The 14,570-nt window shown below is 38.1% G+C and overlaps 1 protein-coding gene across 5 annotated transcripts in view; it reads left to right on the top strand.

Annotated features, from left to right (window-relative positions):
• ERC1 (ELKS/RAB6-interacting/CAST family member 1) overlaps positions 1–14,570 on the top strand; it is a 154,525-nt gene that overhangs the window by 127,918 nt on the left and 12,037 nt on the right. For 3 of the 5 annotated variants that reach the window (XM_081958233.1, XM_081958232.1, XM_081958231.1), the window contains 2 exons: positions 6,187–6,285; positions 13,072–13,260. In XM_081958233.1, the coding sequence (XP_081814359.1) occupies positions 6,187–6,285; positions 13,072–13,260 (288 nt within the window). Of the gene's footprint in view, positions 1–6,186; positions 6,286–7,428; positions 7,496–13,071; positions 13,261–14,570 lie in introns of those variants that run through there. The other 2 variants (XM_081958236.1, XM_081958234.1) reach the window with 1 other exon arrangement.

Raw genomic sequence — 14,570 nt, 5'->3', positions numbered from 1 at the left:
ATTTTTTACTGGTTCTGGTATTTTAAGTCACTATATAAATCAGTGGATTCCAATAATTGGCTAAGTTAAAAATATTTTTAAAAATAAGAATAATAGTTTCATTTCCCAGTACATTAAAATACAAGAGTCACAGATTGTATTAATTGCCTTTTATAATAGGGTTAATTCTGGTTAGTGCTGACAAGGGGTCCATCAATAACCTGCAGGATTATAAAGGAGAAGTCAGTGACAAACCAATTTCTTTCCGTTGTGAAGAAAGCTACTTGGCTTGTTCATAAAATCACCAGGAGTCAGGGTTAAACTGGGAGATGTTATCATTCAATGAAAACCGATTGTAATCAATTCAAGATTACTTTGCATTTATTTTAGCTTTCCAGCTGTAGTTATTTCCATAACCTAGGCTGGATAACACATTAACATTATATATGAAATGTGAAGGGTACAGATACATAAGTGGAGAAAGGTTTAAGAAAACTGCAAACCCTCAGAACTGCATAAATGTAAATCTGTTTTCTCAGCCTCCTACCCCATTTTCATGCTGTCAAACTTCTACCTCTTTTGTTTTCCTGGAAAGGAAAGGGAGCAGATGGGCTAGAGACAGAGAGGGGGAACAGAAAACCAATAGATTTTCCATTCAGAGAACTTTCATTCTGGCTTTATAAAAAGTTATTTTGTGGAAGGGCTTTAGATTCTTGCCTTGCTAATCCATCCTTAATATTTTAACTTTCTTCACTTATATTTATATGTGATACTCATCCACGTTTTGTCTGAGAAACAAAAACATCCTGGTTTAGTATGATGAAGCGTCATGATAAGGCAATAGCAGCAACTATTAGATTCACATTTGTAACAAAATTAATAGATTCTAATAAATTTGTAAAATGTACTAGAGAACCACTCTAATTATCTGATTCCTTTTTCTCCTCCCTAACCTCTCTGTTACCTTAATAGCAGTCTGAGGACTCGAACAGGTATTTGTTCTTCCTCTGAGCTTAAGAGGTTGATGTTTTAAGCATGCATCTCCTAATTGGCCCACTCGAACCATGAGTCATACTGCAAGATCATTCAATCAATTAGAGAAAATTAGAAGGTGGTCTTGATAGGGTAGATAGTCCACATTTACCCAAGATGACTATTGCTGAGAATTCTGAGAGCTGAAGTCCACACATCTGAAAGTTGTTCAACGGTCTGACTTTATGATTTATATGTCGTTAATGATAATGAAAGGGACACTGTGGCTTAGTGGCTAAGACACTGAGCTTTTGATCAGAAGGTCGGCAGTTCAGCAGTTCAAATCCCTAGCACCGCATAACAGAGTGAGCTCCCGTTATTTGTTCCAGCTTCTGCCAACCTAGCAGTTCGAAAGCACGTGAAAAGTGCAAGTAGAAAAACAGAAACCACTTTGGTGAAAAGGTAACAGCGCTCCGTGCTCCTTCAGTGTTTAGTCATGCCGGCCACATGACCACGGAGACGTCTTCGGACAGCACTGGCTCTTCGGATTAGAAACGGAGATGAGCACCGCCCCCTAGAGTCGGGAACGACTAGCACACATGTGCGGGGGAACCTTCACCTTTAATTATAATGATGATGTTATCCTTTCAGTCTTTTCCAACTCTTGGCGATTCTATGGGCCAAGTGTCTCCATCTCTTCTGATCTAGTTCTTTGAGTTGTTCTATGCTTCGGCTGGTGTCAACTTTGACGGTGTCCAGCCACTGTCTTCCTTGGTGGCCTGGTTTTCTTTTACCGCTAATTCTTCCAAGTATAATTGCTTTTTCCAGTGAATTCCTCCGCATTGACATGGCCAAAATATTATCTGCCATCTGCTTTAATTTTTATGTTCACATATGCAATGTACATATGTGAGAGTAATTTGTGTTTTCCTCTCTGGAAAGAGCATAATGTGGGCATTTATTGTCCCTCATTTCTTTCCCACAGAATTTAGTAATCAGACAGATGCCCAACCAAGAAATAGTAGTACAAGATTGTTAACTGCTGCTGGTAACTGGATCAAAATGAATAGGAATAGTTCCATAGAGTGAAATAAGATAAGACAAAACAGGATAACCAAATAAAGTCTACGAGAATAAAGTTCTACAAAGTGATTTTCCATATTCTTATTGCTTTTCTTAGTACTGGTGTGTGCTTATGTTATATTGTATTTTATGAGTACATATCATTTTTTCCAACTATAAAGTCAAGATAATGTTCCCTGAAATATCTCATGTAAAAGCCTCACAATAATATTTCAATTAAATATAAAGCTCTTAAAAGTTAAATGAATGAAAATTGGCTTCATCTCTCCACTCTGATCCTCTGTCAGAAAATAATCAGTTCTATTTTATGAATATTGGTAGAAATTATTCATTTGTAAAAGTTACTTTTATAAATCCTGAAGGTTTTTTTTTCTGTGAAGATACCTGTCTATAAGCAATATAACATATTTTGTAGCTAGGACTATACATTGCAAATGTACGTGTCCTTGAAAAAACATCGTTCTCTCCTTACACTGTCCTTTCCAGGCAAGACTGGGAAATTAGAATGGGCCAATTATGGTGTGTTAACGACAATGTTTGTCCTGAAATTTCAGTCAGTTGCTATCTTCACTTTTTGAACAATTTAGTCTGTCCATAATTGCAGCTGTTATTTCTTAAATTATACCTAAATTATCCCCTGCTTTCACGTTTTTGATTGTCGTCATCCAGATAGTGCCCTCCCCATGGGCTTACCCAAACTTGATGATTGCCAGATACAGACAATAAAATCATCTGCTGTAGATAAGAATTCATATTTATTTTAATAACAACAATATTTATCTGTGAAATAAACCCGTCAAATATTCAGGCACTATTTTTAAAATGTTCTCCTGAAGAAGCTATTGTAACCAAATTGCCTTCGGTGCTTTGTTAGCAGAAAATAGTTTAGATTTCAGAACTTCGAGAAGATATAGTTGGATCTTATATTACATTGATAATTTAATCTGATACTGATTTTATTTGCAAGACTCTTTTGCCAATATGTCAAAATCTACTTACCCTAAATAGTAATGAGGGTCGTTTGCAATCTAGCAAGGAGGTACCATTTTATGAAAAACTATCAGTTTCTTAATTTTGCAATGGTGATTTGTCATTATATGAAAACTCTCTTCCTCTCAGTTTTGTGCCGGAATATAACTACATCTACTGCCTCTAATTTTTCAGTATTTATGTTTAATTTGCAATAATCAGATATGGGTTTCACATAATTTTACCATTGGTTCACCGTGCACCAAAACTGAGCGTGAATGCACACTCTTTGCTCGCGCCTTCCACGTATGCACACAGCCTGCGCATGTGCTTTGCTCATGCACATGACTTGCACGCAGCTTAGAAAACGTGGCTAAATAGGACGGCATAGTGCCGGGGCAGGTAGGCGGCCCACCCGCAGGTCGACACTACCGGTTCACACAAACCAGTCCGAACCAGCTGAATACCATCACGGTCAATCATCCACTTAATTTTCCTCTTTGAGTACAACTCCATTGTTCTCTGACATGTTTAGATCCACACTCCTTATTTGCATTCTCTGTAAATCACTTGATTACTCAGATGACAAAACGATGTCTGCATACAAAAATACACACACTTTCAAATCCCCAGCCCACACACTTGTGTCATCAAGAAAAGGTTAATATGTATTAATCTAGCCTTTCTCAACTGAGCTTCTGTGGAAGTCTTGAGTTTCAGGAGAGGCCTCTGAGGGTTCTGCAAGAGATAATGATAAAAAGAATAATAAACATTGTTTTGGAACTTTGCTCACTGTGGAATGCTAGCTATAGATACCACTTTTCTGTAAAGATCCTCTGAAACCTGAAAAATATTTGAAATGTTCCTCCAGGATAGAAGAGTTAAAGGCTACATTAATCTTTAAATACATCAAATTCCTAAGGAGCACTACACATCTTTGCCTTACTCATAGTTCAATTTACAACTATCGGCTAAAGTTTCCATTTATTCTCATGCATGCTGGTTCAAAGTTTTAATGGCACTGGAATAAGTGACTTATGATTGTTTTTCACACTTATGGCCACTGCCGCAGTCCCATGGTCACATGATCAAAATTCAGATACTTCACAACTGACACCAGTTGCATTGTCTTGGGGTCAATGTCTTTGTGACCCTCGGAGAAGCAAAGTCAATTGGGAAGCCAGATTCACTTAACAACCGTGGCAAGAAAAGTCATAAAATGGGACAAAAGTTACTTAATAAATGTATCAATTAACAACAGAAACTTTGGGCTCAATTGTGATCTTATGTCGAGGACTATCTGTACCAATATATATATATTCCAGGATTCACCAACTAATCTTCAACTAATCTTCTATTTGCCCAGAACATTCTGTTCAAGTCTATTATCTCTAAATCAGCACATATATTAATCCTTCTTCATTTTATTCCTTTCTCAACAATTTGCTGAAGAGTAACAAATTGCATTAAAGAAACAAACTTTCGAGATCTACAGCTCACTTCCCCAGATACATGAAGGGTCTGAATCGATATGAAATTTAAATTGGTGTGAAGCAGGATAATAGAAGGGAAAGGAAAATAAAGTGATTCTCAAAGTAATTCTGCAAAGCAGGATATAAATACCCTAACGCAGTGATGGCAAACCTATGGCACAAGTGCCACAGGTGGCACTCGGAGCCATTTGTCAGAGCACGCGAGGCGCTGCCCTGTCAGCTGGCCAGCACGCATGTGCGCACTGGCCAGCTGAGTTCACCCTTTTTAAAAGCCATTTTTCGCCCTCCCCAGGCTCCAGAGCCTTTATAGGAGCCTGGGGAGGGCGAAAAGAGCCTCCCCCACTCCCCCGGAGGCCCTCCGGAGGCTTCATGAGCTTCCCTGAAGCCTCCGGAGCGCAAAAAAAATGTCCTACGGGCAAACCGGAAGTTCAGGAACGGACTTCCGGTTTGCTCGGAGGTTTGTTTTGACTGTTCCGGAGGCTTCAGGGAAGCGTCCTGAAGGTCCCTGAAGCCTCCGGAGGGCTTCCGGTGGGCGAAGGAGGCTGTTTTCACCCTCCCCAGGCTCCTAGAAAGCCTCTGGAGCCTGGGGTGGGCAAAAAAAGCATGCAAACAATGGGGGGGGACTGTAGTACATGCATGCGCACTTCGGGGGGGTCGCACATTGCATTATGGGTGCGGCACTCCCCCCTGCGATCCCCCCACTTATGGCACGCGAGCCAAAAAAGGTTCGCCATCGCTGCCCTATCAATTAACCATTGTAATGTGTTTTTAAAAATGTACTTGTTGAGATGGCCTGGAACCATTTGTTATATAAGGGTGTTTCTTCAGCACTCTAACTTGATTTTGCTGGTAAAGGTCCTTTGTTCCAAAATAGCTATTTTGAATTCTGAAATAATTGATACCCTGGGAGCTGAAATACTTGTTTTGAATCCTGATATGAAATGTATATACATTAATTCTTTTTACACAGTCTGGTCCATTAACTATTTTAGCCAATTACCACAACTGCTGTTTTGCCAAAAACATGTTCATTCTCTGCAAAGTAGGATCGCTGATTTATAGACTACCTTGAAAGCCAACATTCTACTGTCAGCTACCATCAAATAGAGGTATATAGACTATACTACTACTCAGGATAAAATGGTGTATGCCATAGGAAAGTTCTATTCCTGAGTTATTAAACTTACTCTAATGGACTACAGCAAATTTCTGGGTAAAAGGGAGCATATTCCAAGGAATTGGGTGAGACAAGAAGCAGCAAAGTCCTAAGCTGGATTGTGGGAACAGGAAGAGATTCAGGTTAGCCATTCTCTAGAACAGGAGTGTCAAACCCCTCTCATCACTGCTGCATCACGTGACGTATTGCGACTTTTTTCCCCTTTGCTAAACCGGGCATGGGCTTGGCCAGCACGTGACGCAACCGCCCCGCGTGCCATGAGTTTAACACCCCTGATCTAGAATCTCCCAGGATATAGCCATTAGGTGAGGCCAGTATAGGTTTAATCTGACGATTCTGTCTATACAGTATATTCAAATAAAAAACTGAACTTTAACTAGACTGCATCACATCATTCTTTAGATGACACTTACTAATGTAATGAACTTGTTAATGTAATGAATATATATTATAGATTAAAAAGTATAAATTAATGTTTTATGAAATTGAAATTTCCTTTTATCTGTTTTGTAGACTCAGAATCGCATGAAACTGATGGCCGATAATTATGAAGATGATAATCTGAAGTCATCTCATTTCAATCAAACTAATCATAAGCCCTCCCCAGACCAGGTAAGATTATAGTTGTTCCTTTTCTTTTTTACTAATCTGTTACTACTGAAATATCCCATTTTTAAATTGTATCTAAGACCAGGATCAGTTCTTCTGAGATAGAATCAAAGAACTGTTTGTTGCAGTTATATGATGATTTTTTTTTCTTTTATAAAATAGGAATTCTCACTAAGCAAATCATTAGATTTCACTGTTTCAGAACTCTTCTTGGAATTGTATTGGTGGACTGATTGTTCTTATAATAATAGAGTTTATCTTTATTATGATGACTGACAAATTGTATGACTAAATAAATAGCTAAATTAATCGGCGTCTACTTCAAATAAAAGAAAATATAAAATTGTACTAGGTCAATGAGGTAATCAGAATGTAGTGTTAGAGACAGTATAACAAAATGCTACCACATTCAAAGAAAGTAAACTAATGATCTGATAAAAGTAACTGTACATAAAATAGGTCTGAATTTTCTAGACACTTCATCAAATCTTATAATTATATGTGAGGACTATTTGAAACTGCCACTTCCTTTGGAAATATATATGCTCAAATAAGATCTGTGATTTATTGCTTATTCTAAGGGGGAGATTGGCTGTCTTCCCCATGGCAAAATCTCAGTTTTACACTAAATGGTCATAGACTCCTACCTTACAAGTTTAGTAAAAGAAATTAATTTATAATTTCTGATGCATGGGCTAGCTTTCTATGTTGCTGACTAAACTAAAACATGATTTGGATGATATCAAATGGCTTAGCAAACACAATAGCTAATGCAAGAGAACTTTCTAACTGGAAAAACATTAGCAGTAATCTAAGATGGCCAGCTTACTGAAAATATTAATACTGGCTCAAAGAAAACTAAGAACTCATGGATTTTTCCACTATAGTTCTCAATGGCCTGGGGGGATTAATGAGGTTTTAGCCTTTCTAGTTCATAAAATATGCTATAATGATATTTAGATTATCATGAATAATTATCCAAACATACAATGATTCATAACAGTAGAATAGAAAAGTATGCTAAAATAGTGCTCCCTTTCCTATTACATTATTCCTTTGAATGATTTAAATACTAACCAGATCTTTATTTCATTCCCATGCTTCTCTGGTGCTTTCCCCACCCCCTTGTCTTCTCTCAACCAATAGGATGAGGAGGAGGGTATTTGGGCATAGCCAATCAGATGCTCTTAGTTCAGCCATTTTGTTCAGAACGGTGAGAATTGGCTTTATTTACCAGTAGAAAAATATCCAATGATCACTCTTGCATCTTGCTTCTGTGTGATTATGTGGTTTAAGTGTCTTTCCTTTCCCTTTTAAATGTGGTATTTGCATGTAGAACTTATTCCTACTTTTTGTTGTAGCTTTATTGTTTTGTAATTTATGTTAGCTTTGAATTGTTTTGTGAGAATACTCTCCCAAAGCATGTGATTGGATTTGCAGCAAAGCAATAGCATGATTCATGAAGGAACAAGTGTTTCCATTATAATTTAACCGCACAATTTGAACATGGTTTCCAATATTTGTGTTTAGAAAACTTTTCTGACAAAGTTGTGTGTTCCATCTTTTATTCTTAAATTACACATAAAGAAAAATATTTTATTTCCACTGTTTATATTATAATTCATGAGCAAAATGAACTATGCTGTTGACATTGCTGTATGTAAAATTATGTAAAAGGTTCATTATAATAAAATTAGATTGGTAGATGAATAATAATGCACCATATTCTGTGTACACATTTTGATTTACTAAATCTATGTATTGTTATCCTAATCCAGACACATGAGGTTACATTTTAGTAAGACAATCTGAGAATTAAATAAGTAATCCCCTTCGTGCAGAAAATTGTTTAATTCAAGCTTCTTTGTGATTTCATAGTGTTTGAAGTTGCTTTTTTGCCATTTCTCTATATGTATGTTTAAATGGTTTGTAATAATAAGTGAACTATATTGCTGAAGAATGCTAATGAACAGGAAGAGATGAGGTAAGTTAATTAGTTCAGATACATTTTTATGGTAAAAAGTAAGTAGTAGGCAGGGTTTCATGAATAATGAGAAAAGTGCAGTTGAAGGAACATTTTTCTGTATTATATTAAAAATCAAACTCAACGTTTAGACAGCTCATTTTGTTGGGGAAAGTTCATGTAAGTTATTCATAGTCGTATTTCTTTCTCCTTTGTAATATTATAGTATTACCAGAGAGAAAATAGTGGGACATTTTATGACTTTAAGACTTGTTAAGCTCTGTGCTATGGAATAAATGATACAGTTGAAATAATAATATTTGAATCCAAGTGGGAAGACAGTAGGATGTAAGAATATGAAAGTGAGATGAACAAGAAAGCTGGATGGATGGATTGATCAGCAACTCTACACAAACGCTTTCTTGGTTCACTTGCCCCATGATCATTTACAGCAGAGGTGTCAAATTTTTCGTATGTTCAAAAAAGCCCAACTGTATCCAATGGGCAAAGCTTGCTTATGACTGTTTGAACACTTTCAGCAAGTATTAATAAGTTTTTCCTACTATCCCTCTTTTTTTATTATCCTATGACCATTCATTCAGCAAAGTTATAATGGTGCTGAATGAATCATGGTGATGAACAGTCCTTGGCATTCCAGCCATCCCAGCACCTCCACAGTCACATGATCACAATCTTGGCACTTGGCCATCCCCTACACCTTCCTCATACCCCAACCCGTGCACCCTCCCCAACCTGTGTCACAGCTCTCACATATCCCCTTGCATCCCGTCCCTGACCTTCCCCCATGTACTCCCTTTCTCCCTCAGCAACCACCTGCCTGCCTGCCTGCCTGGTTGGCTGAGACTTGCAACTTTCTGCCAGCTTCCCCACTGATTTTGGTTGTGAGAAGTTGGCAGGAAGTTGCCTCACATAATGACTGTGGGTTTTGGCTAATGAAAGCAGCTGAGACTGCAAGGATTACTGTCACTAAACAATGCAGTCATGTTTTATGATCGCATTGGTGGTTAGTGATGGAAATTGAGGTCCCAATTGCCATTGCAAGTCACGGACTATCTGTATTGGTAATGTACACTGGGGGAAGGGTTCTTCTACTTCTCAATGTGCTGTTGGTTATTATTATTTATATTATTATATTGCAGAGATTTTTCTTTTTGTAAAACAGATGATGATGTGGTGTAATATGTCATGTGGTATGGTTTATCTGAGACTGCATTTAACTGTTTTTAAGAACTGCTAAGAACCAGATGATTTTTACTGTGTCCAGATATGTAAAACTTTAGAACTCAAAGAGGGATGTACTTTCTTTTTCACACGACTGTAGTTTAAATCTAAATACTGAGAACTAATGAAATTACCATAAAAAATATCTTCTGCTTCTGTACAAAAACAACATCTGTTATCTTCTCATTCTTTTGCCCGAGTCTTGAAATGTCTGGTTCAAAAGAATACTAATAACTTTAAGAGAAATCAGTTTTCTTGCTGCTTAACTGCTTAAATTCATCAGGATTTAACAGTGGTATACTGTATGTTGCTTTTTGGTATATATTTGGTATATTCTATATTTAGGATCTATTATATAGGGTTGATAAAACATTTTTCTTTTAGGAAAAAACCTTAACTCCTTACCTGTTGTATCTTAGAAGAGCTTAGATCTAGGTATTATGGCTTCTTACAAACAGTATAAAATCACATTATCACTATTTCTTGTTCCTTTTTTCTACTTATGGCCTATAAGTATTAGTGTACTGCCAGTTTCACAAACATTTTAAGAAAAGGAAAAACTAGCACATAAAAACAGCATTTCATGCTGCCAGTAAGGGGAGAGGAGCAGAGAGTCAAAGAATCAACACTTGAATCAACAGAGAAAAGCAGGCAGGTAGGAGAAGAATTAGGTATGGATGGCAAGGGAAAGTACTAGTGAAAAAATCCTCGTAGTAGGATGTAGCAGCTGGTTATGAGAAGGTTGCCATTGGGAATGATAATTTATGAAAGATGTTCCATAAGGATAAATCGTTACCTTAGTAATTCGAGTTGATGAGAAAATCAAACAAAATCCTCACCTTAGTGGTGATTTTACTATTTGGGATGGTTGGCTTCTAGAGATTTATGAACTTGGCATGCCTATCAAAATCATGGGATATAAAACTTGTACCAAGGGCCTGAATCTAATTAGAAATGTGGGCCTCAGATTCTAGTCTTCCTTTAGACATGGAAGCCACAACTCGGTGACTTCTGGCTAGTTACTTTCTCTGAGCCTTCATCAACTTCAGGCCGTAAGACAAACCAGCCGATGAACAAAACACATCACATCATACACTGAGAACTTTGTGGGAAGAACTAGGGCAAACACAGTGAAAAAAAAAGACACATATCCTTCAACCAGAGGTCATATTCAGCAGGTTCTGACCAGTTCTGGAGAACCAGTAGCGGAAATTTTGAGTAGTTCGGAGAACCAGTAAATACCACCTCTGACTGCCCCCCCCCAATCTATTCTCTGCCTCCCGAGTCCCAGCTGATCAGGAGGGAATGGGATTTTGCAGTAATCTTCCCCTGGAGTGGGGTGGGAATGGAGATTTCACAGTATCCTTCCCTTGCCATGCCCACCAAGCCACACCACGCCCACAGAATCAGTAGTAAAAAAATTTGAATCCTACCACTGCCTGCTACTATCGGAGACCTATGCTAAGAACAATCCCGTAAGATACATTATTGGAGTTAATTAAACTTCAATACTTAGCACAGTTGAAATTCTTGTCAGCATTGAGATTTAAAGCGCGTAATTAAATAATATCTCATGATCGTCAGTTTCTACAATTTACTTTGAAGCCAGTTTGGGAAATTCAGCAGCAAGTTATATTCAAAAATATTTAAAAACAGACAAATGAAGAGATGCTGCTAGGGCAGAATCACTTTTTTTTTTAAGATAAGGAAGTCTGTTAAAAAATATTCCTGTCTCTTGGAAAGGACCCCTTCGTTGATGGGAGGTATAGAAGGCATGTAGGTGGTGCAAGGACCTGTGACCCGGTCCATAAGCCCTGTCTCTTTGGCAGGTGCTTTTGTATCCTCTCAAGATAAGCTCTGCTGCTGTGAGATGTGGTGCAGCTCTTGCTAAGTGGCCAGCTCAAATTAGATGTGGGAGAAGTCTAGAGATAAGACATACTTACTGGTGAGGCAAATGAGTCCCAAGGGAAATAAGCAAACTCTTCAGAGAGCTCTGCTAGGCTCCAGAGCAGCAGGCTCAGCACATTTTCAAAGTAAACTATACTCATCAATTTAGGAGGCTTCCCACAAGCGATAAAGACGATGATAACAATAAGGAAAACAACTCCTTTCAATTATTAATATAGTCTCCTCTCCATCTGCAAAGGCAAAAGTGAAAGATGCAGAAAGTATTTAGGCAAAAAGTCCCACTTTCAGGCATGCAGTGTGTGCTTTTGATATATTTTAGCTCTCAATAAGAACATAATCTATGGAAGGAAGATACATGTCAATCATCTCAATAAAAACATATTTGTTTTCCTGGTTTTAATCAGTGAAGACCTGTTCAAACGCTCCCTCGTGTTTTAATTTTTCTTCTGTAACCATAGATGGTTGATATTCTCCACCTAGGGTCCTTGTGGCGTTATTCCATGCTGCCTCTTTAATACAGCGCTAAGATGTTAATCCCAATGTTGAACTATAAACAGGGTCCTACCAGGGAAAGGATTTTGACACCACTAATCTAAAGCTTTCAGCTCCTCCTATTGCACGGCCATTAATCCATTCACAGAGTGTTGGAAACATAGCAAAGGAGCCAGAACAATTGTATATTCATCGACACTGTTGAAAGTAATACCAGCACCTGTTTCTGTTGACTGAGAGATTATCACACTTCCACATTCATTATTAGGGTTAAAGGGTATGGTTGGAGAGATACCTTATGCCTGCTGACAAGCAGCAGGTGCAGCCATAGTTCTATTCGCAGTCAACGTTGATGTAGCCAGAGGTTTGCCATTGGTCTTCTTTGCTGAAATTCTGTAGATCATTTGTCAGAAATTTCATTTCATACTGCCTAATGTTTTATTGGTAATGATCAAAAAGAAATGTGGCTCCCTGCATCTTTCAAATGCAGGTATTCTAAGTGGTATTCTAAGTCGGGATGCAATGGCTCAGTGGCTAAGACGCTGGGCTTGTCAATCAGAAAGATCGACAGTTCAGCGGTTTGAATCCCGAGCGCCACATAATAGAGTGAGCTCCCGTTACTTGTCCCAGCTTCTGCCAACCTAGCAGTTCAAAAGCATGTAAAAGTGCAAGTAGAAAAATAGGGATCATCTTTGGTGGGAAGGTAACAGCGTTCCGTGTACCTTCGGCATTTAGTCATTCTAGCCACGTGACCATGGTGACATCTTCAGACAGCGCTGGCTCTTCAGTTTTGCAACAGAGATGCACCACCCCCTAGAGTCGGGAATGACTATCACATATGTGCGAGGGGAACCTTTTCCTTTATCTAACGTTTCATTGGTAATGATCAAAAAGAAATGTGGCTCCTTGCATCTTTCAAAACATTTGAAAATGGTATTCTAAGGTATAGTAGTTTTGGGGCGGGGGTGGTGTGGTTGTATGAAATGTTAATTCCCTAAAAGTACTTTTTAGTTAAACACAATTTGACTGCAAATCTTCTGAGACTGGATCCATACATACCCTTTCCCTTGCCCAGTAGTTAGTGATTTCTCTCAGCTTTCCTCCAGTTTCTTGCATTAAGTTTCATTAAATATCCCCTTTGTTTCTGTTTCAGGATATGATTGAATTGTTTTCTGTACTTTTAGGTAATTCAGCCTCTTTTAGACCTTGATCAGAATCGTAGCAAGTTGAAGTTATATATTGGACATTTGACAGCCCTATGCCATGACCGGGACCCTCTGATTCTCCGAGGACTCATTCCTCCCACATCGTACCATCTGGATGAGAATCGTGCAGCTTGGGAGAAGGAGCTGCAGAAGATGACTCTGGAGCAGGTCAGAATTTGATGTTTTCATTGGGATGCTTAAACTGGGTTTAAGTAGGTTATGTCAATTCCTTGGTTATGTGTGAATTTGTTTTATTTTCTAAATGAAAGTGTGCAGTTTTTTAGAGTAATAAGGGTTAGGGTTCAAGATGTAGTTACTTCTATTCTTCTTGTTGTTAGTTGCGAAGTCGTGCCCGACCTATCGTCACCCCAAGGACAATGTTTCTCCAGGCCTTCCGTCCTCTACCATCCTCTGGAGTCCATTTAAGCTCATGCCGACTGCTTCAGTGACTCCATCCAGTCATTTCATTCTCTGCCGTACCCTTCTTCTTTTGCCCTCAGTCTTTCCCAGCATGAGGCTCTTCTCCAGGGAGTCCTTCCTTCTCATTAGGTAGCCAAAGTATTTGAGTTTTATCTTCAGGATCTGGCCACCTAAAGAGCAGTCAGGGTTGATGTCCTCTAGAATTGACCGGTTTGATCACCTTCCAGTCCAAGGGACTCACAGGAGTCTTCTCCACACCAGAGTTCAAAGGCCTCAATTCTTTGGCGCTCAGCCTTTCTTATGGTCAAACTTTCACAGCCCTCTGCTATTCTTAAATAATATGAATTCAGAAATATATTGTCAGTGCAGGATTCAAGGATAGAATTCCATGTTTCTTTCAGCAGAATTGATAGAAAAGCCCCCCAAATTCAGTACGGTCAGCTTAACCCATATTAGAATAAATAAAATAATGTCTATTAAAAAGAAAAATGTTGTGAGGACATTTTATCCAGAGTGTAAAATTACTTTACTACACAACTTCCAAGAACTCCTAGCTGCTCTATGTCACATTGCCCTAGACATGCCCAAAGACCCAATTAAATTTTTCCCAGGCCCGCCCTAATTACTATTAACCTCAGTTTATGGAGAGTAAGATAGCTTAAAAGCCTGAGACTCGTTCATATATTACTGAGCTATTAATCATTATATCTAAACAAGGCTAAAGTATACCCTTTTATAATATGGGTTCCAAACATTTCTGGTGCTGAAAGTATAAATGAGCAAATCTGCCCTTGAATTAACCTGGAATAGAATCTTCAGTGTGTTTGTACTGGATCTATATAAAAGGGATTTGTAGGTGATCTAGAAATACGCTACTGCTGTATCTCAGCAAAAAATAATAATATTCTCTTCATAAATCTGAAATATCCTTGTAAGTCAGACTGAAAATTACCTCAAATCAGTATTCCTATTTTTATAATCTAAAAATTCTAGATAATGTTTTTTCTTATTCTGCATATGAAAAGCTTTGCTTTCAAGGGTTGGGTTTTTTTGTTTTT

This window comes from Natrix helvetica (genome assembly GCF_964273705.1).
Source record: "Natrix helvetica genome assembly, chromosome: 6".
Classification (NCBI taxonomy): Eukaryota; Metazoa; Chordata; class Lepidosauria; order Squamata; family Natricidae; genus Natrix; species Natrix helvetica.
This window is presented reverse-complemented; position numbering and strand designations above follow the sequence as displayed.